This window comes from Alligator mississippiensis, chromosome 11 (assembly GCF_030867095.1).
Source record: "Alligator mississippiensis isolate rAllMis1 chromosome 11, rAllMis1, whole genome shotgun sequence".
In the NCBI taxonomy this organism is placed as follows: domain Eukaryota; kingdom Metazoa; phylum Chordata; order Crocodylia; family Alligatoridae; genus Alligator; species Alligator mississippiensis.
The window spans coordinates 1,171,123-1,195,935 of NC_081834.1; the positions used below are offsets into that span (position 1 = coordinate 1,171,123).

The 24,813-nt window shown below is 52.1% G+C and overlaps 2 protein-coding genes across 3 annotated transcripts; one reads left to right on the forward strand and one right to left on the reverse strand.

Moving 5' to 3' along the window:
* The first annotated feature begins 450 nt into the window (after positions 1-450).
* CTSH (cathepsin H) lies at positions 451-12,467 on the forward strand. Its single transcript, XM_006259910.4, has 12 exons — positions 451-835; positions 1,686-1,717; positions 2,232-2,337; positions 2,430-2,500; positions 3,183-3,287; positions 3,606-3,692; positions 4,530-4,585; positions 6,927-7,008; positions 7,100-7,168; positions 8,174-8,280; positions 9,275-9,400; positions 11,561-12,467. Exons 1-12 carry the CDS (start codon positions 748-750, stop codon positions 11,634-11,636), a joined length of 1,005 nt encoding a protein of 334 aa, XP_006259972.1. The 5' UTR covers positions 451-747; the 3' UTR covers positions 11,637-12,467.
* Positions 12,468-14,588: 2,121 nt separating this feature from the next.
* LOC132243938 (syncytin-1-like) lies at positions 14,589-23,811 on the reverse strand. 2 transcript variants are annotated; one of them, XM_059714497.1, is made up of 3 exons: positions 23,082-23,811; positions 17,259-17,333; positions 14,589-17,170 (listed from the first exon to the last, which is right to left on the reverse strand). In XM_059714497.1, exon 3 carries the CDS (start codon positions 16,723-16,725, stop codon positions 15,241-15,243), a length of 1,485 nt encoding a protein of 494 aa, XP_059570480.1. In that variant the 5' UTR covers positions 16,726-17,170; positions 17,259-17,333; positions 23,082-23,811; the 3' UTR covers positions 14,589-15,240. The 2 variants fall into 2 exon arrangements, with proteins under 2 accessions (XP_059570480.1, XP_059570479.1); XM_059714496.1 differs by having other exon boundaries at positions 14,589-17,333.
* Between the last annotated feature and the right edge of the window lie 1,002 nt (positions 23,812-24,813).

Sequence of the window (24,813 nt, forward strand, 5' to 3'; positions counted from 1 at the left end):
CACCTGCGGACCGTCAGGCAACCTCGTGCCCGCCTCCGGGCACATAACACAGGCCAAGCGGAGGTGCTCAGCACCATTTGCCAGGCCCCTGGCCGCAGCCTCTGCACAGACCCCCGCTCCAGGGCCCCTGCGCTGGCACCAGGCAGGATGCAACCCTTTGCTGCGAAGGCAGGTTTGCTGCAGCAGTCTCCGTGCCTGCAGCAGCGCGAGACCCTGCGCCCTTGACCTCTGCTGCGCTGCGGGAAGCCGTGCAAAGGCGGGAGAGTCCTGGCGTGCTCAGCGAAGCACAAACCGCACAGTCCTCCTCCTAGGGAGAGGCTTTGCTGCCTACAAATGCATTGGACTTTGCTCTCTGTCTGCACCTGACACTCGAGCGGAGCTTGCTCCTGTACGGGCAGCCCCTTGGGGCTCTGCCCAGGATCCTGGGCTCAGGATCGGGGCCCAGCCAGCTGCCTGAGTCCTTTCCAGGCTGCCCGGCTCCGCTGCCCAGCCCTCTCCCTCCTGGGGTTCGCACTCAGCCCTCCTTGCACTTTGGGCCAGGGTGATCCTTGCTCCACTCCTCCCCCACCCCCAGGGCTGAGACTTGGCCCTGATGCAAGTGCATTTTTGGCACTTCCTCCTCCAGCCCAGCAATCCCTGCTCTGCTGCAGCCGCGGCCAGCCCTCCTTGCACACTCGTCTCACGTGACCAGACCCCATCCGAGCCTTGCAGCCGGGCTGGAGGGAGCTGGTCCGTGCTGTGGCCAGGATGCGACCACCTCTGTGCTGGCTGCTGGCTGCTGCCACGGTGGTCTCCATCACCGCTGCTGCCGGCTCCCACGCAGTCACTGCTGAAGGTAAAGGGAAGGGGGGCTGCGGGGCGCCCCACGTTCGCGCCAGGCTGCCCGAATCCAGGCAGCCCCCCGCACCTTGGGCATCCCAGGGTCCAGGGGAGGCGGGCGAGTGGTCTGCCTGCTCTCAGTGCTGCATGGGGGGCCGGGAGATGGATCCCCCGCACGGTTGCTCCCAGGGACACAAAGGGCAGCTGCATTCGGTGACCCGTGGGGTTGGCAGAGAGCAGTCTCGCTGTGCGGGGCCCCGATCCTGCATGTCACAAGGATGCACTGTGCCCCTTCCTTGCTTTCTGTGCTCCAGAGGGAGCGGGCGACCGGACAAACGCTTTCAATTCTGCTTCCCGTCCGTCGCTGGCCCCTGCCTTTGGCACAGTGCCCTTGTTTGTGCTGATCACGGAGCAAAGCGAGGGCTTCAGCCTGATTCCTGATGGCAGAGGGAGCCCGGTCAGCGGCCAGCTCTGTGCCGGGCTGTAGGGAGGGGAGGACCGAGCATCCAGGGCAAGCAAACCCCGCTGTCAGCTGCGTGAGCAAGTGATGCTCGGCCCAGGGAGGCAGGGGACCCAGTGCCCCGCGGCCCCCTGAGGTCTGGGGCATGCTCTCATGCATGTCTCGTGGCAGCACTGTCATGCATGTCTCGTGGCCATGGTGGCGGTGGCTTGTGGCCTTGCAGTGGTGAGTGGGGCTTTCCAGCAAGGCAGCCGCTCCACCGTGGCTGCCTGCATGAAAGGCATGCGAGCCCCGCGGGGTGGCGTGGCGTGGCTGCCCCAGGGTTTCTAGCAGCTGCACCCCAGACCGGAGCCCCCCTGCCCTAGGAGCGCAGCACTGTACTTTCATCTCTCTCTCTCTCTTCCAGAGGAGATTCAGTTTAGGTCCTGGATGCTGCAGGTAAGCCAACTTCACTTCTGAAACCAAAACAGTGTCACGGGTTCCCACCCACCAGCAGATGTTCGAGCCGCTCCCGCACTTCTGCAAAGCAGAGAAGCAGCCTGGTTTCGGTCTCTGAGCCCCGTCACCCGCCAAGGGACTTCCTGGGGAGGGATTTCCAAGCTGGTCAGGGTGCTCAGCCGCAGAGAGAAAAGCGAGCGCTAATCCCTGGCTGCAGCAGCACACACGGCTCCAGACAAAAGCCGCCGTGTTTTCGGGCCCCGTTCGCTGCGCCAAGGGCAGTCCCTGCCGGGGGGAGGCGTGGGCCGGTTCGCACCCTCCGGCCAGAGCAGCAAAGCACCTCGTGCCGCGGCAGCCCCTGCCCGGGCCCTGCCAAGGGCTGAACCTGAACTTGAAAACTTGAGCCCCAGTTTGTGTGGCTTTGTGGCACTCAGCACTACTCAAGGTCCCATGCAGCATTGCAGTCTGGGCCTCATCCTGCACCTGCCATCCACACCCTCTGTGTCTCCCTTAGCATGGCAAGTGGTACGGCGAGGGGGAGTACTACAGCCGGCTCCACATCTTCGCCGGCAACAAGAGGCGGGTGGAGCGGCACAACGCCGGGAACCACTCCTTCCAAAGTAGGACCGGGCGCGGGGTTGCTTCCCGGGCCTCTCTTGCATTGCAGCAGGTGCGGGGAGTAAACCCCCTTCTCCTTCCTCGTCTTTTCCAGTGGGGCTAAACGAGTTCTCAGACCTGACGTTCGCCGAGTTTAAGAAGAGATTCCTCTGGAGCGAGCCGCAGGTGGGCAGGCCTGTCCTGCGTGCGCAGGGCTTTCGGGGGCCGTCGGCGCATGCTCTCCCGGGGCCCCCTCCACGCACCTGGGGTTATTCGGGGATGCCTCTGCTTATAGTCTCGGGCATCTGTGCAGCAAAAGGCAGTGCCGGGCTCCTGCCCTTGCAGATCTGTGCATCCCTTGGAAAGCAGAAGGAAAACCCGTGAGCTGGGCTGAGTTTGGGGGACGGGAGGGGCATAGTCAATCCATGCTGGCCTTTCTGACGGCTCTAAGATTTTGAAAGGGGAGGTGCAGAGGGTGAGGGGCATCGTCACCTGTGAAACAACACCCGTTTTTCTCCCATGACAAATACACTAGAGGCGTTCCCAACGTGCTAGGGGCCTCGGCTTCAGATCGAAGCATAAAAGAAACATCCTCATTGGAAGGAGTTCAAAAGGATCTGCCAGGCTGGGCCCCAGTACAGTGCCCAGGTCTGAGCGCCCCACCCCAGCATGGACTTCCCTGGGGGCTCAGCACTGCCCAGGATGGGGACCCTCGCACACGCTCTCCGTTCGCCCCGCGCACGGTGCTGATTCGGGAACCTGGCCCCGGCGGCTGAGCTGGGACATTACCCCCGAGGTGCGCTCGAGGTGTTTCCACCGCGTGCGGTGCAGGCCACGGCTCAGCCCGATGTTCCCCCCGTTCTTGCAGAACTGCTCGGCCACGCGGGGCAACTTGCCACGTAGCTCGGGGCCCTGCCCCAGTGCCATTGACTGGAGGAAGAAAGGAAACTACGTGACCCCGGTGAAAAACCAGGTAGAGAAGGGGTGGCCATCCTGGGACTGACCAGGGGATCGCAGGAGGAGGTGGGGACCAGGGGCTGGCTGGACAAGGGCCCTTGAGCAGCACAGGGGAGGTCTCGTGCAGGTGCTTGGGGACCCCTCCAGGGGTTATGTCCAGGCGGACTGGTTAGGGAAGGGGATGCTCTGTATAAAGCAAGGGGGAAAGTCCCCGAGAGCTAACGACGTCCCTGCTAGCAGCGCTGCCCCCCAGCACCAAGGAGAGCTGGCGCTTTGTCCCCCCACCCCGTGCATTCAGGGCTCTTAACCCCCGGCTGCTTGGTTTCCGATGCAGGGCGGCTGCGGGAGCTGCTGGACCTTCTCCACCACGGGCTGCCTCGAGTCTGCGATCGCCATCAAGACAGGAAAGCTCCTGATGCTGGTAAGAGCTTCCCTGGCCTGCGCTCTGCTCCCGGGACCCGGCCTCGTGCTACGGCCCCTGGGCAGCCCGCTTCGAGCCCTCGACCGGGTCTCCGGTCCCCTGGCAGCTCCCCTGTATGGTCTGGGCCACGTGCTAGCATATTCCCCACTATGGCGCCTTGCGCCCATGCTGAGCCAGCAAGGCAGCCGGGGGCGCGGCGGGGAACCCGTTTCCTTGTCGTATCCAAGAGCCTTGTTGCTCCAGGCTGAGGCAGGGCCTTTTGCCTGGGAAGGGGTCATTGCAATAGCTGCACTTCAGCTGCTCGCCTGGGTTAGCTAGCAGATTCACCCTTGCACTGCAGAGTGTGAACTGGCAGGACTCACTGCTGCAGGACGAGTCAGCCCAGGAGAGGGCAAAGGAGAGCAGGCTGCTATAATTCATTCTTGGGCTCTCACGCCGCTTTGGTTTAGTGATGAGTAGAGTGGAGCAGAGTTCAGGCAGGGCCCAGGCGTTTCTGAGGCCTCCTGGGGCACCCGGAGCTGTTGTAGCACGGAGCAAAGGTGAGCAGGAGCTTTGGAAAGCACCAGTCGCGCTGCCTCGGGGCATGAGGACGGGATGAATATCCCTTGGGGATGGATTATTTGCCATTGCCTGCTTCAGGGTTCCTTATATGTGCTACTGGGAGCAGCAAGGACCGCGGCTCGGACCTGGTCTGGCACTTCCTAGTCATCCAGGACAAACACCGTCTGTCTGGGTAGCAGAGGGCTTCGGTGTTGCGTTGCTTGCCATCGATGTTGTATTTAAAATGACTGGCAGAGAGATGGTGGGAACATGCACTGACTCCAAGTATTTCCCTAGTCGGAGCAGCAGCTGGTCGACTGCGCCCAGAACTTCAACAACCACGGGTGCAGCGGGTAAGTGCTGTGAGCCGGCAGCTCCTGGACACAGAGAGCGTAACGCTCTTCCTCCACAGGCTCCAAAACTCCCGAGGACCTGGGATGCGGCCTGTCTGGGGTTTGCACCACGTTGGTCCTATCTCAAGGGAGGAGGGGGCTAGAGAGGGGGAAATATTTGTACCTTGGGGGGAAAATGCCCAGAACATTTGACCAAATGCTGAAACACCCAATAGTCTCCCCCATGCGAACCCGCTGCCTGGCCTGCAGTTTAACCAGGTAATACCGGCGGTCTGAAAGCCCGGTGTGCACACACGTGCATTGCTCTATAACAAGTGCCCAGCTGACAACGGTGGATACTCTGACGCCCTACCGAGCTCTACCACCGCATGCAGTGGGCATGTCTACACGTTCATTAATGCACCGTCGTTACTGCGCATCAAGTTTAGTACTTGCATGACCAAGTACCAAACTAAATCAATGCGGAGTAACTGGCTGCTCGCTTGGGTTAGGACCAGCACACAGCTTTTAGTGACAATAAGTGCACGGTAGCTTAATACTACTGCACACTAGCGTACTAGCACGGTTTTGCCCTGCACGCTACTGCACAGTGTTATTAGGCTCTTGCACAGTTAGCATCTTGTGTAGATGTGCCCAGTGTCAATTAAACTTGCAGCTTTCTAATGCAACAAGGCTGAGCCCTGCCCACCAGCACGCCTGCCTTCCTGCAGATGAAAAAGCGTCTCAGTTTGTTGAGACACTTTGCAGTACATTTGCTGATGGCAAAGCTGCCGGCCCCTAACACCCAGCAGGGCAGAGGCAGCAAGGTCTTGGCAGTGACCCCGCTGCTGGAGCCCATCTGTCAGCCAGGCTCAGAGTTGAGAGTGGACAAAAAGAAATGCATGGACCCCCTATTATTCCTTCTGCTGTTGCTCAAAGTAAAAATTGCAAAAATAAAATAAAAGTATATTAAAGTAAAATGAAATTAAATTAAGAAATCCCTTAGAATCGTAGAGCCAGGCTGGCAGGCCCCGCAGGAGGAGCCATCCAGCCCCTGCTCCAGGCAGGACCAGCCCTGTCTGAACCGTCTTTCATATTGTGATTTCCCTCTCCTCCTTGCACTCTGCTTTCTGCATGGTCTTTCACAGCACCCGGTGGCATGAACTTGGTTTCATGAAAGCTTGTGCTCTCTCCATGTGGCTTAGTTAGTGTGTCAGGGTGCACCACTACCTTGCCTGTCAACCATCCTGGACGAGGGTGTGCGTAACCTCAGCTTAAAAGCTTTGGGAGCAGCTTGCCAGCTCCCTGCGGCATGGGCATGGGCATGGGGTATGAGGTGGGGGATCCCAGGCTAGGGGGGCAGCACTGGACCATCCAGCTCTCTTGAGGCACCAGCTGGAAACTGGGCTTAATTCATTTGAAAGCCAAGTGTGTGCAAACACTGACGCAACGCTCCAAAATAAGCAAGTTTAAATTTTATAAACCTATTTAATTTAATGAGGATTAAAGGCACCCAAGAACATATGAGCTGCCATTCCCTGGGTTAGACCTAGTTCCCAGTCTCCTGTGTCACAATGGCAGAGAGCAGAGACTGATGCCCCTTTCCTCCAAGCCCCATTTTTGAAGCTGGTTCAACTGTCAGTGTCCACCACATCTTGTTCCATACGCTAACGCCACGCTGCGTGAAAAACCTTTGTGTTAGTTTTGAATTTGCTGCCTCCTGATTTCATTTTGTGACAGACAGTCAGTGATAAGTTTCTATTGTCTTTCTCTTCTCCATTTCGTATTTTATCATGACTCACCATCAGGTGTCTCTTATCTAAGCAGACCAGGCCTGGGCTCGTTAGTCGCCCCTCCGTAGCCTTCATCCTCCTTGCTGTCCTTCTCTGCACCTTCTCTAGTTCTCCCAGATCCTTTCTGAGGTGCAGGGGCCAAACTGGGCAGAGGCAAGAGCACCAGGCACTGAGACCACCCCACTGAGCACCTCTGCAAGAGCAGCCAGGAAGGGCCCAGCACACTCAGCAGAAGGACCCGACCTGTGCAGCAAGGGTGACCTTGACCCCAGGGTCTCCCCTGGGCTTGGCCTGAGTTGGATCTGCAGGGCCCAAGGGCATTCACTGCCCTTTTCTACCACCCGAGCTGAGGAAGAGGGGAGAGCCGTGGCAAGGAGGCCCTGGGGAGCATCAAGGGCTAGGAGGAGAGGCTGTGCCTTGCTGTCGGGGGCACCGGATGTATCCCCCAATGCAAGCGCTCAGACAGCACAGCTATGTCCAGGTTCATCCTCGCAGGGAAAAGAGCCGTGCCTTCATCTGGCAGCATCTCCTGTGTCATTAAGTCCCCCTTCTGCTGTGCTGTTTTGCAGGGGGCTGCCGAGCCAGGCCTTCGAGTACATCTTGTACAACAAGGGGCTGATGGGAGAGGACACGTACCCGTACCGGGCAGAGGTATCCTTGTCGCTGCAGCAAAGCCGTCCGCGGCACCCCGGGCGCTAGCACCAGAGCAGGGTTTAACACGCGTTCCCTTGTGTTTGCACAGAACGGCACCTGCAAGTTCCAGCCCGACAAGGCCATCGCCTTCGTCAAGGAGGTCGTCAACATCACTCTGGTGAGTTTGGGAGATCAGATGCAACCGGCAGAGGCTCCGTGAAGCCTTCCTTCCCGGCAGCCCCAGTTAGGCCAGTCTGTGGGTTGCCCCTGGGCTCGGGGACCGGGGGGGTTGCAAGGGCAGCCATGAGCACCGTCCCTATGAGAACGGTGTTTCTCTGCAAGGCTCTTCCCCACTCCCACTGGTGTCAGGTGAGAGAGGGGCCAGATCCATGGATCCGCTCCGCCGTGGATGGGAGGAGCAGCGTTAGCGCCCGGCTGTCAGTATGTTCCAGTGCTGCCGGCTGCACCTGGAAATAGCTTGTTTCTCTTCTTTTTTTGGAAGTCCTCGGTGTGGGTGTCAGGCTGGGGGAGGGTTTCCAGGCACTAATTATAGCACTGGCAGCTGGTGCTGCGGGGGCACGTGTCCCGCATTGCTCGGGGGTGCTCCAGTGCATTTCCCTCCTCTCCGCTGCCCATGTTCATCCCAGCTCCCCGCTCCCAGCATGCCCCCACCTCCTGGCACACGCTTCTCCATCACGCCTGTAGCATGATGCCCCTAACACATGCACAACAGTCTGTGCACGCCCAGGACCAGGTCCCATGCCAGGGAGATCCTGCTCCACCTCGCCCGTGGCCTGTGGGAATTGTTCATGAACCGGGTTGGGAAGAGAGAGGGGTTTCCCTGCATTTCCCTGGCTCCATCTTCAAGCTCTGACGATGCATTACAAAAGCAGGCGAGTGCATTTTTGGGGGAGAATTCAGACATTTCGGTGTCTGCAACCACTCCTCAAAGTCAGACCAGAGTCTCTGATTTGCTGGGAGCAAGCTTGGCCCGGCAGATATTGGAGATGCCCAGCGTGGGGAGCACACGTGTCCTTAGTCCATGCCCCTCTCCTAATTCACCTGTACGTGGAAAGAGCATTGATGTGCTCTGCCAGCTTCCCCACTCCCGCCTGCACGGGGCTTCTGGGCTGTAGCAACCGCTGCCAAAACGCAGCTGATGCTGAGAGCGGTCTCCTTGCAGTACGACGAGCTGGGCATGATGCAGGCCGTGGGCACGCACAACCCCGTGAGCTTCGCTTTCCAAGTGACCGAGGACTTCATGCAGTACTCCAAAGGGATCTACTCCAAGTGAGTGCCCCGGGCGCGGGACAGGCCGCAAACAGGAGCCACGTTGGAGTTGCTTTTTCCCCTGGCAGGTTTCCATCAGCGCAGTCCCTGCTCCTGCCCCTAGCAGAGGGGTGGCACCTGAGAGACCGGCAGGTGCAGAGGCATGATTTTTTAATTGATACTTATGATAAAGGTCTGAAAACATAAATCATCCTCGCACAAATGTGTTGCCCCCCAACAACTGCAAAAGATAAAATTTTGCTTTTCATTTGCAGTCCAGTTGAACACCACAAAGGCATGGGCTGAATGACTCTTGAATAAGACGTGCCAGTCTTTCCACTGCCGTTCCCTTTTGGCCTCATCTTTCCCCAGGCCCACGCGGTCTCTTAGGCTGCATCTATACACGTGCTTTAATGTGCATTAGCCTATTTTAATGCACATTAAAGCATCACCAAAAAAAGCGTGCTTTCGCTAATGTGCATTAAAATAGGATAATGTACCTCACAGTGGAAGTACTAAATCTAATGTGCGTTAGCCAGAGTGCATGAATGAACATGTAGACACACTCTGACAGAGCCTTTGTGGACAACCACTTGGCTTGTCAGCAGCTAGGAATGGACTAGTGGGGAGAAGAGATTTTATATCGACGGGAAAGGGGCAGGAAAGACGCTGCTGAGAGAGGTAGAAAAGGGGGTCGGTTGGATCAGCTGAGATGAACAAGGCAGGTAGCACCTGGAGGGGCTAGTCCGGGTAATGGGGTACGAATCTGTAGCTCCTGCTGAGACTAAGATCACTGAAGCCGGTCGGTGGCTGGTTTCTTGTTCTGCTTTCTGCTGGGTTTTTTGCACAAAAGCTAAAAGGGGAAGGAAATTGCGGGTTAAATAACCGGGTTCCCAGAAACATGAGGCAGCAGCACAGGAGGGTCGGGGGCAGCTGGGGCTAGCCCGTGCTCTCAGCTGAGCGAGGAGGCGGCTCCGTGAACTGCGTTTGCTTTATGTGGGTCTGTTGTGTGCAGCCCGCACTGCGAGAAGACCCCGGACAAGGTGAACCATGCGGTCCTGGCTGTCGGATACGGCGTGGAAAACGGGATGCCTTACTGGATCGTCAAGAACTCGTGGGGCACGTACTGGGGCATGGATGGGTAAGCAGCCCCTGGCCAGTGCCCACACCATGGTCTTGTTGGATCCGATCCGCAGCCACTTTCCCTCTGGCCCGTGCACGGGGCGACGGCTCGCTGATCAGTTCTCCGCTGCAGCCGGTCATCCGGGCTTGCTAAGGATGACAAGGCCAGGCGGCAGCTGAGGAATTAGCACTGAGGTTTTGCTCTGGAAACTGCTCTCAGTGTGAGGGGTTGAGTCCAGTTTTCGTCCTCTGCTGCAGCTACTTTGCACTGGCTTGTAGCCCCAAAGCTCCTGGGGCAATTCTTCCCTGGGGGTTACAGCCAGCTCCCTGGGCCTGTCTGCAACCCAGGTCATAGGAGATTCAGGCTGGAAGGGAGCTCAGGAGGTCACATCTAGTCCAAGCAGGACCAGCCCCAACAACATCATCCCAGCCACGGCTTTATCTACCTGGGTCTTAAACACCTCCAAGGATGGAGGCTGCACCACCTCTCTGGGGAGCCTGCTCCAGTGCTTCCCCAATCTCCTAGTGAAAGTTTTTCCTAACATCCAACCTCAACCTCCCTGGCTGCAGCTTGAGCCCATTGCCCCTTGTCCTGCTTTGTGTCTCGTGCCGAGGTGTGTCAGGCCAAGGCAGAGCAGGGCATGGCTGGGCTCCGCTTGGATCCGCACTAGCTGCACTGACTTGTGATGGCGAGCCGTGTGCGGGAGGGCGTCTCTGGGTGAAATCCCACATGTGGTAGATCCCAAGGTGGGTCTAGGCCTGGCGGAGCTGGGGTTTCGCGAAGCGGGGTGCAGCTGGTGTGGCGCATCGTCACGTGCAACACCGCACGTTTTTTCTCCAGCTAAAGAGCAACTAGAAGCTTTACTGATATTCTAGGGGCAGCGCTGTATTACTCAGTTTAAGATAAGAGCAAAAATAAGTATGACTATTGGAATGTGCCCCCATTTGCTAGGTTATATACAAAGCTTAAAAAACACTAGGTGAAAAATAGTCCAAATAGCCCTGGAATCATAATGCCGTGGGGCTGGCAAGGAGCTCCAGCGGTCACGTCTAGACCGGTCCCTGCCTGAGGCAGGGTCAGCCCTGTGAAAACCGCCCTGTGCAGATCCCTTGTCCAACTTCTTATCAACACTACACAGCCAGCCCTGACACAACATGAGGCATCACACCCCAAACTGCCACACGCAGAGCAGGGGAACTGCTGCCGCTGCGGTCGTTCACACACGCTGGAGACATCCCAGCACCAGGGTCTGCAGGAGTGTCCGGAGGAGCTTTGACACCCGGTCACCATCCGCAGCTGTGGCCGCAGCCAGGGCAACAGCTCTTGTGTCATTTGCCCTGTGGTCACGATAGTTCTCTTATACAATGCAAAAATCTAGATGGGATCTAGATGGGGTACCTCGTATTAGACCAACTGAGACATTGCAAAAAAAACCCAAAACAGATCTTTTTTTGCAAGCTTATGGGCTCACATACCTTTTGTCAGGCTCAGGGAAAGTTACAGATGGTAACAAGTCCCCATAGGTAGGAAATCAACTTCATTTTTGCACAGAGGAAACTGAAGCTCGTATACAGATTCACCAAACTAAACCTAGCCTTCCGGAGCATCCTGACAGCACCACCGATGCTTCGCTGTCAGTCATTTCCACACCTGAGTTCATACGCCCACACCTTAAGGTTTTTAGCTGGAGCTAAAAACAGTTTGCAGGGCTGTGAGATGGGAGAGACATGATCAGAAAGGCCTAACAGCAGCATTGCAGAAGAAAAGATAGTCTGAATAGTGCAACATCAATAGCAGTGGAAAGGAGAGAGGGTCGTTAACACCTGTGGAGTGAGGAGAGATTAGCAGGAATCAGGATGCTGAGTTTTTGGGGGGTGATAATGAGCCATGAAGTCAATTGACTCTCTCAGTGCTGCCTGAATACAATAGAAATGCCACAGCCCTCCTGAGCAGCTGGTTTTAAAGTTTGGGTGGAGCGGGGATCAAAGGGGGGTGCACCCCTGCGCCCCCGTCCACCCCGGTCTAGGTCAGAAGCGGCTCTGAAGCACAGCAGTGCCGGCGGGGCTGTGTGCGTGGTACCAGGATCCCAGGGACAGCACAGCCTCGTGCCTCCATCAGCCGTGTCTTGGGCTACTGCGGGCGAATGCCCTGCTAACACGGGTTTGCTTCTGCTTTCAGGTACTTCCACATCGAGCGTGGGAAGAACATGTGTGGCCTTGCTGACTGCGCCTCTTATCCCATCCCCTGGGTCTAAGGTGGGCCGACGGCCGGGGGAGGTGGGCAGAGGAAAGGGCCCTCAGACACCAAAGTCCTAGCGGCAGAGACGTGGGATGGGGCTAACTCTGCTGAGGTCCCGATCCTGCCGTGAGCTCTGCCCGACTGTTTGCACAGAGCTCACTGGAGGAGCTGGATCTCACACCCCTCCACCTGCCCTCCTGAAGCCGGTGGGTTTCCCGTAAGTAAATCCGCCCGCATCGCAGCACGTTGCAAATGCCGGGGAAACTCACCGTCCGATCCCAGCCCTGATATCGCAGCACCACGTGCTCTGCATCTCTATGCCTGACTTGCCCATTTGCAGGGCGTGGGCGCTGACACGTATGTGACCAGCCTCTCCACGCGTGGCTGCGGTGGGTTAGACAGTGCTGGAGAAGCAGCTGGAAAATACCCGATGTGCCACGTTATCGGTGTCAGTCCAGTTAGAAACTGGAGCCTCTCCTTCCCGTCCACACTTCAGAAGACCTCATTTCCAGGGCACTCCTACTTCCTTGCCAAGACTGAATTTCTCCCTTCCTCAGAAAAGTTAGCGCTATGAGTTTTTAAGTCTATTTTCATTAAAGCTGAAGAAGTGATTATTTTTTTAAGATCTCAGAGACTATTTTAATGAAAACTCAAAGGAATTCACGATTTTCTACAAAACTGGCGTAAAAAACAGAACGTTTAGTGTCTGTGATGTTAGCACGGTGAGCTGTAAGAGGGCTCAGCTCGGCTACACCGCCAGCATTGCATCCGGCTCGTGTCCGGGTCGCACCGCTGAAACGTTGCAGCGATTTATGGTGTTGAATAAAAACAACCTGTCACTTTGGCAGTCTTGTGTTTCCTGTTCTCAGTGTTTCTTCGGGGAATTTGCTGCTTGTGAAAAATGATCCATTAACAGCCAGAGCCATTTTTCCCTTCCCCCAGGACCAGGTCTGTGCTTTCCGGACTGTAAACACTGGTCTGCACCGCGGTTTGGGGGGCGTTTGTCCTGTAGATTGTTCTACACCTAAACACTTGAAATGAATGCAGACTCTGAGTGGGGACACAGTTAAATGAGCATGAAGATGTTTATACAGTTAAGTCTTAGGTGAAGAACTGGCAATGCCGATGACCGTGTTGGAGGGACGTTGCTGATTTTGGAGCAGCTGTGATGGTCCCGTGCAGTTTAGGGGGATAAAAGGCTTGTAATGACAGGTCCTGAGGCTGTGGACAAACCTACCTTTTAATTAGCAAGCATCAGCTGAGGCATCGTAACTAAATCACTAAGGGCTCAGCTACACCTGTGTCACTCTAGCAGCCTGCTGACATATCGGTTGCATCTTAAGAGCCTTCGTTGTTTGATTTCGGTGCAGTTACTACATCCATCCAAGCCCAAAATCAGAGTTGCTGTGCGTTAAGTGAAACGTGCGTCAGTCTGCCGGGTCAGGGCCATCGTTTGGCATTAATGGGCTAGCACCTGATTACGTGTCTGAATCTAACCTGTAGGATTTAGCTTGGCCCGTTATGTATATGAGTTTGGGGTAAAGCTTATGCATCTCTGATTCAGTTATAAGATGCATCTCTATCTACTCTGCTTTCTCCCTGGGTATGTTACAGAAGAAGCCAGGCTGTGTTCTGCCAATGTGCCCAAAAGCTACTTTTGCAAGAGAGACGCTGATGTGTTGATGAGTATCAAACCTGAAGGTCCATTCAAATGCTTTGCTAGAATTATGTATCATTTAAAAAAAAAACAGCTTTAAAAATAGGTATCACAGGCAGTGAAAGCTGTCTTGCCCTTTTCACTGTCAGGCTTTTTCTTCAGTACCTATAGTCTGTCAAAATTCAACTGCTTGAGCTGAATTTTTCCATGGTTTTCCAACTCTTTCTGGAAATTTTTGGCAAAAACGTCTTGCTTTTTCAAAACAAGGGACACAGCCATTGTTTTGCCCCATTGGAAAATTCAGACACTCGTTTGGTGAGAAGGTCTGGGACTTCCACGCTGAGGCAGTGGGACTTGAAATGTGGCAGGGCGCTCGCTGCAAGGCCAGGGATGTGACTTCAGCCTGTCTTAAGCAGATCCACCCACACCTGGCCCAGCTCCCAGCCTCCCAGGTCCCAGCTCACACGGGCTCAGCAGAGGTTTTATTAGACCGACAAGATGTTTGCAAAAAAATTTCTTCAATTTAAAGAATTTTTTTGCAAACATCTTGTTGGTTTAATAAAAGATATCATCTCTACTATGAGTCCTGATTGCTTTTTCCTCTAAACCAATGCAGCTACAGCCCGGATACCTGACGGCAGAGGGCTGGAATTCGATAGTGCTGCATTTTCTGATGGTCCCGCCGCACCGAACACGCTCATAGCGTCGCCCTCAGCCTACAAGCCCCATCCCCACCGGCAGCCGAGCACGCTCCCGCCCTGGGAAGCAGTGGCCGAGTAGGTCTGATCCCATGAACGGCTCCTTCTAGCAGCAGGGGCTGGTGCAGACACGGCTTGCCCGGAGCCTGGAGGCTGGCAGTGCTTCTCCGTCCACTTACAGAAAGGATCTGCATGGTAATGCTCTCCACTATGATGTAGAGGGATTCTGGGGTCAAAAATGGGAGCAAAGCAAAGGTTTGACCTGCAGTTTTGACTGGCCAGAGCCTTGCAAGGGGACGCAGTGGCTTAGCGAGAGGATGTGCAGTGTGCCCTCTCCTGTTTGGGACGTCGGTTCCAGCCCCGTCTCCCTCCAAATGCCTCATTCAGCAAAACCTGAGCGCCGATTGCTCTGCCCGAAGCTGCATTAGAAACGAGCCCCCTTTTGGCAGCTGCCTTCGGCGGGAGTTGTTAGACATTACCTTTCCCACGCGTTAAATGTTCTTAGGACACACGTGTCTGCATGCTCGGGTGGAAAAAGACAAGCTCGGAGCCTCTCCCGGTAATGCCTCCACCCGCAGCGGGCGTTACAGCTGTGGAAACACACACAGAGTACTTTTGGGTCAGGTTAGCAGAAGCTTTTATTCAAAAGAAACTACAGCTGTAGGGGGAGTTCCAAAGTGACATGGATTTCCCAAGCACTTGGAAGGGGTCCCCCCCCCAAGAGCAAAATCAGGAGGCTTATATACTTTTTAACAGTCGCTTACAACTCACGTGATCATATAGTGAAATTAGCATGAAAAGCGGCTATAATATTACTTCATTATTTCTTTGCTGTTATCAGGATGGGAATTATGGGGGAGATAGGGTTAGTTCACAAACCTCCTTCTTGCACCTGGAAATCTACTTTGTACATACTTTTTTTTTTTACCTTCAAGGCCGCGGTGAGCGAAGCATTTCATAGATTTCATAGATTTCATAGACATTAGGGCTGGAAGGGACCTCGGAAGATCATCGAGTCCAGCCCCCCGCCCAAAGGGCAGGACGTCAGCTGGGGTCATAGGATCCCAGCAAGATAAGCATCCAGTTTATTTGCAGAAGAGTTACAAAGAACAAACACTTGCCCTTATCTGTTCTACTGTACCGAGCCAGCAATTCTACACAAAGCGGTTATGTCATCTTATAACTAAAATAATCAAAGTTTAAGGCATATATTTTTTCTGATTCCACAGCCCCCCCCTTTGAGACTATTTAGTTTCACTTTAGCCTTAAATTTCCATTCTCATGAGCCCCTCTATTTCATCATGCAGCCTTTCATGTTTTCTTTCAATCTGCTCACACTTTTGTAACACCATTATTCTAGACTCTGCTGTGGGTTTTCTTGCCTTGCTAAAGCTTTCCCTGCTGGCTTTCACGCAGCAGAGGATCAGTTGCATTAAGACATAGAACATTATCAGAACTATCAAGACAAACAATATTCCATACAGGATTTTTTTGCCAAGGGCCCCGAAATCTGGGAGCCAGGAGGTTAGCCAAGACCACATTTTTTTTAGACCCCAGTTAGTATTTTCTGAGGTCACTTGATGTAGGACCCTTAACTGATTTCGGATTTTGCGAATGTCAGTTTTGATTTGCATGTCCTGATTGACATAGACACAACAGGTGGAGTTTACTAAGGCACATACTCCTCCCTGGGATACCAATAGGTAATCTAGGGCTATGCGGTGTTGTATAGTTACTTGTGAGATCTGGGAGATTTCTTTTTGCAGAGCCTGAATTGCATCCGCAGTGGCATTTTCCATAGCTTCCATTGTGGCTGAAATGTTAATTATGGCTAGTTCCAATTCTCTTACTCCAAGCCACGGTATGAAGGTTCTCACAAATCGATGGAACCCTGTGTTTCTGGTAGCTAAGGGGTTAACCGCCCTTTTCATGTGATGGTTGAAATTTTTTACTTGTTCCAGATATATTGCACTATGCATTTCGAAACCAGGGATAACACGTTCAAGAGTGCATGCCCCCACCCAATTCCAGGGCAAGATTTTATGAGCCCTGTTTCCGCAGAGCCAGTAAAGGCCTGGGGCAGAAAGGGTACTTAAATCTTGACAGTTGTTGTGCCCTATCCGGCACTTTCGATTGATATGCATCGTATAGGACGGTTCACGTTTAGCTGTTATTCTGCTGGACCGAGATATATTACAAGAAGTAAAATTGGAGTGAATGTAAAATTCTGATCTGTTTGCAATGAGAGCAACATGAGGTTCCTTAGAAAAGTTGTAGACCATGAATCCTGTACAATTGAGAGAGGGTACGTTACCCAACAGGATTCCACTGGTGCTACTAGGGCTATAATCTAGAGTAGTTAGGCAATGAGGGTAGTGTCCTACAGGTGTGGCTTTATTATAAGCTCCGGTGTTGTTGGATCTGTAACAGAAAGGCGCCTCTACTTTTGGGGAGATTATCCAGTTAGCAGGGGCGGCCCTCCATTCTTTAGGAGCGGACCGATGGGCAGCTAACGAGTAGTGTCTAACGAAGCCGCCGTTTATTGTTCCCCATTGCTGGAGGGATATTGGTACTCCGATCATTGGGATTCCTTGGTGTAGGTGTGCTGGGCTGTGAGAGCATATCCAGCAGTCACTTTTATTTCCAGCTTGAGCCACCGCATGGGAGATCTGCAAATACAAATTTTTCTCCCACCCCCCTTGGGTGATACTGAGATACCCAAGTGTGATATATAAGGATATCAGTGCCATTTTTAGATACAGGAGGGACAAAGAATCTTAACAACAAACATAACCAGCACCAGTAAGAAAAAGAACACTACCAGCCAAACCCAGGATGGCAGCCAAAGTCTTTCTTCGTCCTCTGGGCTCAAGTTACCTAAAGGACTGATAATGTCGGCTCTTGGTCTTGATCGAGGTGGTGATCTTCCGAATGGGAGCATTCACTTTCTTCGAGGCCGAAGATGATATCTTCGTTCTTCAACTGATGAATCCGGCTGGGCTGAGGTGTTGGGTGCAGGGGAGAGGTTACTAGCACTTGCACCCTGATGCTCCTCACTTGCCTGAGTGAGGTCCTGAGGGTTTTTGTTCTTGGCCTCAGGGAAAAATCCCAACCTTGGTTGGAATACAGCTGCTTCGGGGTCCAATGGAGGTGATACCTTCTTGCAGTGCGAGGCGTGAGTTCACGTTTGGTGACCTTGGCAACGAACAGCAGAATTAGTGGTCAGAAGTACCTGGAAAGGTTCTTTCCATCTGGGTTGAAGTGCGTTTTTCCATTGATAGACCTTTACGTAGATCCAATCCCCTGGTTCGAGGTTGTGACAGGGAACATCCGGTGGTTGAGGTAAGGCTTCTTGGACCTGTGAATGAACAGACCTGGCATACTTCATTAATGCCTTGCAATAATTTAGTACAGTTTCATCAGTTAATTGTAGGTCTGTTTGGTGAGGGGCAACAGGTGGTGTAGCTGGCATCCTCATGGGTCGTGCCATGAGTATTTCATAAGGGGTTAGGCCATGTTTTCTGTTAACAGTGTTTCTAATGTGCATAAGAGCAATGGGCAGTGCATCAGGCCATTTGAGGCCTGTTTCAGCACAAATCTTCGAAATGCGCGTTTTTAAATCAGAGTTTTTACGTTCTACAGCACCACTTGACTGTGGATGATAACTACAGTGTAGGTGTTGCTGTATGTTGAGTGCTTGGCAGATGTTTTTTACTATCTGTCCTGTGAAATGGGTGCCACGGTCACTATCTATTGTGAGGGGCAATCCAAATTTAGGGATGAATTCTTTGAGCAATTTCTTTGCTACAGTGATGGAATCAGCACGTACGCATGGGTAGGCTTCCACCCATCCAGAGAACACATCAATAATAACAAGAATGTATTCATAAGAACAGCACTTAGGTAGCTGCACAAAATCAATTTGCAGATTCACAAACGGTCCCCATGGAGGGGGATGGGCTGCGGGTGTCGTTTTTACCCGTTGCCCAATGTTGTGAGCTAAGCAGATGGGACAGGAGCTACAGTACTGTTGTGCCATGGAAGGAAAATTTGGGGCAAACCAGTTTCTTTGTACTGTAGCAATCATTCCTCCTTTGCTCGTATGGGCCACAGAGTGGGTTAAACGAGCAAGATGTGGCAAAAGCTCTCTCGGCGCCACCAGGCGGCCGTCCGGGGAGCGCCAGAGAGAGTCGGGGTGCAGTGAACATCCTGCACGCAGCCAGTCATTTATTTCCTTTTTTGGGGCCTGATTTTGAAGAAGGGCCAGACTTGAAAGGCTAGCCAAAGGAGACTGGTCTGCTGAAAAACAAACAAAAACAGAGTTAGGAGCCCGTGGGCCAGAAAGGGCCGCATTTCTGGCAGAACGGTCTGCCAGATCATTTCCTCGTGTGACATCATCAACGGGTTTCTCATGAGCTTTACATTTAACAATAGCAATAGCAAGAGGCAATTGAACAGCTTCTAAGAGCGCTTTTACATAACAACCATGACTGATTTGGGTCCCTGATGAAGTGAGGAACCCTCTTTGTTTGCAGATTTGTCCAAAATCATGAACAACACCAAAAGCATACTTAGAGTCAGTATAAATGGTTGTGGTTTGATTTTTTGCAAGAATGCAAGCACGTGTTAAAGCAATGAGTTCAGCAACTTGAGCAGAACGAGCTTGGGGTAAAGAATAGGCTTCCAAAACAGCATACTGAGTGCATACTGCATATCCCGCAACTAATTTGCCTGCATCATTTCTAAGACAGGAACCATCAACAAACAAAACAAGGTCAGAGTTCGGGATAGGAATGTCCTTGAGGTCAGTTCGAGGGGTTAACAATTGAGCTGTGACAGACAGGCAATCATGAGGCTCACCATCAGAGGCAATAGGCAGAAGTGACGCAGGATTCAGAATTGAACAGCGATTTAAGGTTACATTTGCAGCTGACAGTAGAAGTTTCTCATATTTAGTAAGACAGGAATTGGAAATGTGCTGAGTTTTGCCCTTGAGCAGAAGGGCCATCACAGCATGTGGAACTGCAACGGTTAAAGAGTGTCCCAAAACTAGAGAATCTGCCTTTTCAACCAACAAGGCAGCAGCTGCAACTGAACGGAGGCAAGGAGGAAGTCCCGCAGCTATGGGATTAAGGGCAGAGCTGTAATATGCAATTGGGCGTTGCTTTTCACCATGCAGCTGAGTGAGTACTCCTAAAGCGATTCCTTCCCGTTCATGACAAAACAAGGTAAAGGGTTTCTTATAATTAGGAAGTTCAAGAGCAGGAGCAAGAGTGAGGGCTTGCTTAAGGACCACAAATGCTTGTTCGGCTTCAGGAGTCCAAGGGAGGGGTTCCGGGGTGGTATCATGAGTGAATGCTTGCAAGGGTTTTGCAAAAGCAGCATAACCCAGGATCCACTGTCTACAATAACCCGTTGCACCTAAGAATCCCCTCATCTGTTTTCTAGTCATAGGTTTGGGAATGTTGAGGATAGCTTCAACTCTACTAGGGGAAAGGTGTCGTTCTCCTGCTGAGATATCATGCCCTAAATAATGTACCTTAGACTTGCAGAGCTGCAATTTAGATTTTGAGGCCTTGTGGCCTTTCTGAGCTAAAGCTGTGAGGAGTGTCAAAGTATCTTGCTCACAGGCCTCTAAAGTGGGTGAGGCTAACAATAGATCATCAACGTACTGAACAAGGGTGGACCCCCCTTTGAACGTGATAGGATCCAAATCTTTTTTTAGGATCTGGGAAAACAGGGTTGGGGACTCTGTATATCCCTGAGGGAGTCTTGTCCAGGTATATTGAAATCCCTGATAAGTAAATGCAAACAGATACTGGCTATCCTTATGAACGGGGATAGAGAAAAAAGCAGAACAAAGATTCACTACTGTGAAATATGTAGCATCTGAAGGGATACAGGAAAGAATAGTGGCAGGGTTAGGGACCACGGGGAAAGCGGGTAACACAGCGGCATTTATAGCTCGAAGATCTTGCACAAAGCGATACGTATCTTTACCAGGTTTTTTGACAGGTAGGATAGGTGTGTTGCAAGGGGAGCGTATTGGGACAATAATCTCTTGCTCAAGGAGTGAGGAAACGACAGGCTTGATCCCTTCCTCAGCTTCCTTTGAGATGGGGTACTGTGGGACACGAGGAAGTGGCTTGGCAGGGTTCAGGGTGATACGCACTGGTTCAGCACTCAGCATGTGCCCCACTTCATTCGCATGGGTGGACCACAGCTGTGGAGGTACTCGTGCCAACAGTTCCTCTTGCAAGAAGGAAGTGTCAGAATCAGAGTACTCCTGGGTTAGCAAAGCCACAAGCTCGGTTTCCCTCTGTTCCGGTACCTCAAGGTAAACACCATCTGGGCTACAATAAATTACGCATCCCAGTTTACACAGCAAGTCCTTACCAAGAAGGTTGACAGGTGCACAGGGGCTAAGAAGAAAGGCATGATTTTCAGACAAAGGGCCAATAGAGATGGAGACAGGTTCAGAGACGGGATGTGGGATAGGTTGTTCGCCTATACCGACAGCATTTACAGTTTCAGGAGAATAAGGTAGAAAAGGAAACTCAGCAGCCTTTAGCGTGGAGCGGGACGCTCCGGTGTTGACAAGACAGGAGACAGGTTTACCAGAAATAAGGCATTCAACAAACGGACCAGATTGGTCAGTAGCAAGCAAAGGAGCAATGATGTCACTGTCCCTCAGGCTGTCCTATTTAACACTGGGAAAATTGACAGGAAGTGGAGGTGGGGCTGGGGTCTGGGTCCTTGGCCGGGGCGGTTGGGGCATTCTGATTTCCAATGTCCTTCTTGCTTGCAATAATGACATTGGTTCCCATAGCCTGGGTTTTGTGGGCTCAAGGATCTATTTCTTCCCCTGAATCTACCCGGGCCTCCCCTTCCCCGTCCTCGTCCCCTTCCTCTACCTGGACCCTGCAACTGAGAAATCTGTAAGGCCATTAACTTAAACTCGGCACTGTCTTTAGACCGTTCCAATTTGTTATGAAAATGGTTAGCCGCAGCAAGGACTTCGGTCAAATCTTTAGTTTCCCAGCCAATAATTACTGTTTGAATTTTCTCAGCAATTTTAGGGTTAAGTCCCTGGACGAATGCTGCCATTATTGCTTGTTTAGCATTTCCGACTGGGTTATCCATTCCTGAGTATCGTTCAAATGCCTGTTTGAGGCGTTCTAAATAGTTACTGGGGTGTTCATTTTTGTTTTGTTTACAGGTATTTATTTTGGTCCAGTCTGCCTTTTTTGGGCAAATTGTGAGAACTGCCTGAACCAAAGCATTTTTCTTGTTAATAAAGTTTTGGCCAATCCCTGGGTTTTGATCTGGCCAAGTACAGGCAGCGTACAGACGTAGCATAGTCTCCTTGGGCAAAATGGATCGCTTGAGCTGATTAATGTCAGCCCATGTTGGATTATAACAATTTATAACAGTTTGCAATTCTTCCTGAAATTTTTTTGGGTCTTCCCTGATTTTTGGGAACTTTTGAGTTAAATTGTAGAGATCACCTGGAGTTCAGGGTGCATGCACAGTTACTATATTTTGTCCATCGGTGCCAATGCCTGGCATTTGTCTTAGGGGGTAAACTTGTGCAGTTCGGGATCTTAGATTGATGGGAGATTTTTCCATGCCTATTCCCATTCTTCTAAATACACCTGTGGTGGGTTGTGACCCAGGAGTAAATTGCCACACTGGTGATGATTGAGTGGCAGATATGGTGGATGAGTTTGGACTATTAAGCTCCGTGGATGGATTTACTGAAGGAGCTTCAGCTAATGGGTCACTAGCCTGGGCTGCAGCCTGATGTTGAACCGGTTGTTGCTGATGTGGGAGTCCCAGGAGAGCGGGGTTCGAACAAAGGTCAAGGATATCCTCTGCTGGCTCTGGTGGTGGGGGCGCCCCGGGCAATGCTGGATACATTGGAGCGGTGGCCAGCGTGTAATTTGGGGGAGCAGCCAATTTCTCCCGAACAGCTTTTAACTGCTGTTTTAATTTTTCTTGAGAGTTTTTTAGGCTCCTAGTTTGAGATTCTGTCCGCCTTTTGGACATTTTATCATACCAATAAAAGAACGCGTCCCACTGGTTTTGTGGTGTTTTGGATCCACGGGACTCTAACGCCCCTCTCAAGTGCACTATTTTATTCTGATCAAATGTTCCTTCCTGTGGAAAATGTTTCACAGGATCATCCCTAGTATACCAGTTCCACTTATCCAGGTACTTGCAAGTCTCGGGAGAATAGTGTGTGTACATAAAGTATGCTGGAGTCCCCTTAGGGGGGACAGGAACCTGTTTAGACTGACTTGTTCCCATTTTCAGTCACACAGGGAGACATAGGAGAGGCTTATTTAGGATGTCCGGGCCGCTCAGTGCCTTGCCCCGCAGTTTTTCACTGCCCAGACAAAAGGCTTCTGACCCGACACCGGCTCATAAAATGGAAATGGGGAGGGAAACACTAGAGGGATCCTTTCACTCTTGCTTTCGGCAGAAGCTACTGGGACGAGGGGTTTGGAAAAGACAAAATCACTCAGACGCCCTGTCCACTGGGTCACGAGGTTCCAGTTGGGTCCCCTTGCTTTCAAAACTGCCCTGTCAGGCAGAATTGGGGCGGCTGAGCCCAACCGTAGTCTCAGTCCTGGTCAGTGGCTCATATTTCTAAATACACACACACATTCATTCAATAAGCCCTGTCCACTGGGTCACGAGGTTCCAGTTGGGCCCCCTTGCTTTCAAAACTGCCCTGTCAGGCAGAATTGGGGCGGCTGAGCCCAACCGTAGTCTCAGTCCTGGTCAGTGGCTCATATTTCTAAATACACACACACATGCACATTTATTCAGTCAGCCAGACCTCCTACCCCACACCGCCTTAGTTAATTAACTACAAGCCCGATGTGCTGTTGGATGAAGGTGCCTCAAACAGTTTCTCCCTAAAACGTACGTTACCAGACACAAAATGGGATCCTTTACCAGACAGAAAATTTTAGCCGGCAGTAAGGTTCAGACTGACCTGTTTTAACAAGGTTCAGATCCAGTTACCACGGCCAAGTTGGGAGCCTACAGGCAGTCCTCCTCCGAAACCCCAATAGAGATTTTGAATTAGGTCTCTTACCTCTCAAGTTTGGCGCCTCAGGGTTCGGGGGGGGGTAGCCTGCGGTCCTCCTTCCTCAGCCTGTGTTCTGGATCCGAGTCACGGCACCAGGAATTGTTGTGGAAACACACACAGAGTACTTTTGGGTCAGGTTAGCAGAAGCTTTTATTCAAAAGAAACTACAGCTGTAGGGGGAGTTCCAAAGTGACATGGATTTCCCAAGCACTTGGAAGGGGTCCCCCCCCCAAGAGCAAAATCAGGAGGCTTATATACTTTTTAACAGTCGCTTACAACTCACGTGATCATATAGTGAAATTAGCATGAAAAGCGGCTATAATATTACTTCATTATTTCTTTGCTGTTATCAGGATGGGAATTATGGGGGAGATAGGGTTAGTTCACAAACCTCCTTCTTGCACCTGGAAATCTACTTTGTACATACTTTTTTTTTTTTACCTTCAAGGCCGCGGTGAGCGAAGCATTTGCAGAAAAGTTACAAAGAACAAACGCTTGCCCTTATCTGTTCTACTGTACCGAGCCAGCAATTCTACACAAAGCGGTTATGTCATCTTATAACTAAAATAATTAAAGTTTAAGGCATATATTTTTTCTGATTCCACACAGCTCAAGGCAGAAAGGTACAAACCCTGAAGGCCTGATGCTCGCCTGATACCACCGAACGCCCCTTAGAGTCAACGCGTGCGATGGCCACATGCCGCCACCACCTTCGCGCTGCTGTGGCGAAACCTGACGCGGGCTCGTGGTGAATGGGTGCCTCGCTAGCGCCACGCGGCACGATTCCCATGGCTTTCCTTGGAGTTTGCCATGAGGATGCTATCCAAGTTGCAATAAAATACTCCTTCGAAGGAAGGGCTTCAAGTCCGCCAGCATAACGATGGGCTTTTGGTGCCGACAGCCAGCAAACCAGTTTACATTTACCAGTGCTGCGGAGGCGTGCAGCTGTATACAGTTGACACAAGTGCTTTTGTTTAAAAATTGGACAGGGCTGTGTTTTGGAAAGGCTGCCTGGCTCATTGAATGCGAGGTGGCGCACAAAGCCTGCTTTCAGGGAGTGCAACGGGCAACAGGACAAGCAAGAGTGGCAAAAACTGAGGTTCTTGCCCAGCTCCTGGGTTTGTTAGCGTTTAATGAGAACCACATATCAGACATGAAAAGAAAGAGATGGAAAGTCTCCAATTTCCAGGGTTTCAGTGAGATTTTAATGCACTCCCTTTGAAAACATAAAGATGCAGTTAAAGAGGGAGAAAACGGCTTTGTAGAGAAACTGCAGAAATGAGGGCTGAGAAATCCCAGCTTTGTTCCTGTTGGACCCTGGACAAGTTACCCAAATTTTAGACCTAATGAACATGGGGACAACCAGCCAGCGGGGCCTGACTTTGAGTCCCAGAGTCTGAGATGGAGGTGATATTCAGGGACGTGCTTTCAAGTCTCTGTCTAAACAGAGCGGGTTGCACCATCCTTCCTGGCCCTCCGTTATCCTGAAATGCAGGTGCTGCAGGTGCATCCTGTGAAACTCTGTCCACTTTAAGAATATTTTAGACCATGAATATGTAAACCATTCTCCATCTGAGCCATCGCCAAGACCCCGCTGCGGCTGAGCCGCGTGGCATGGCTCTGTGCAAAGCTTACGCTCTGAGCGGCTGGCGCTCGACGCAGTAATTGCAGCCCTGTGCACACATCGAGCACGTTGAAACGATGCAGTCGTGGAAAACGCCAACTTGCCGGGAGCCAT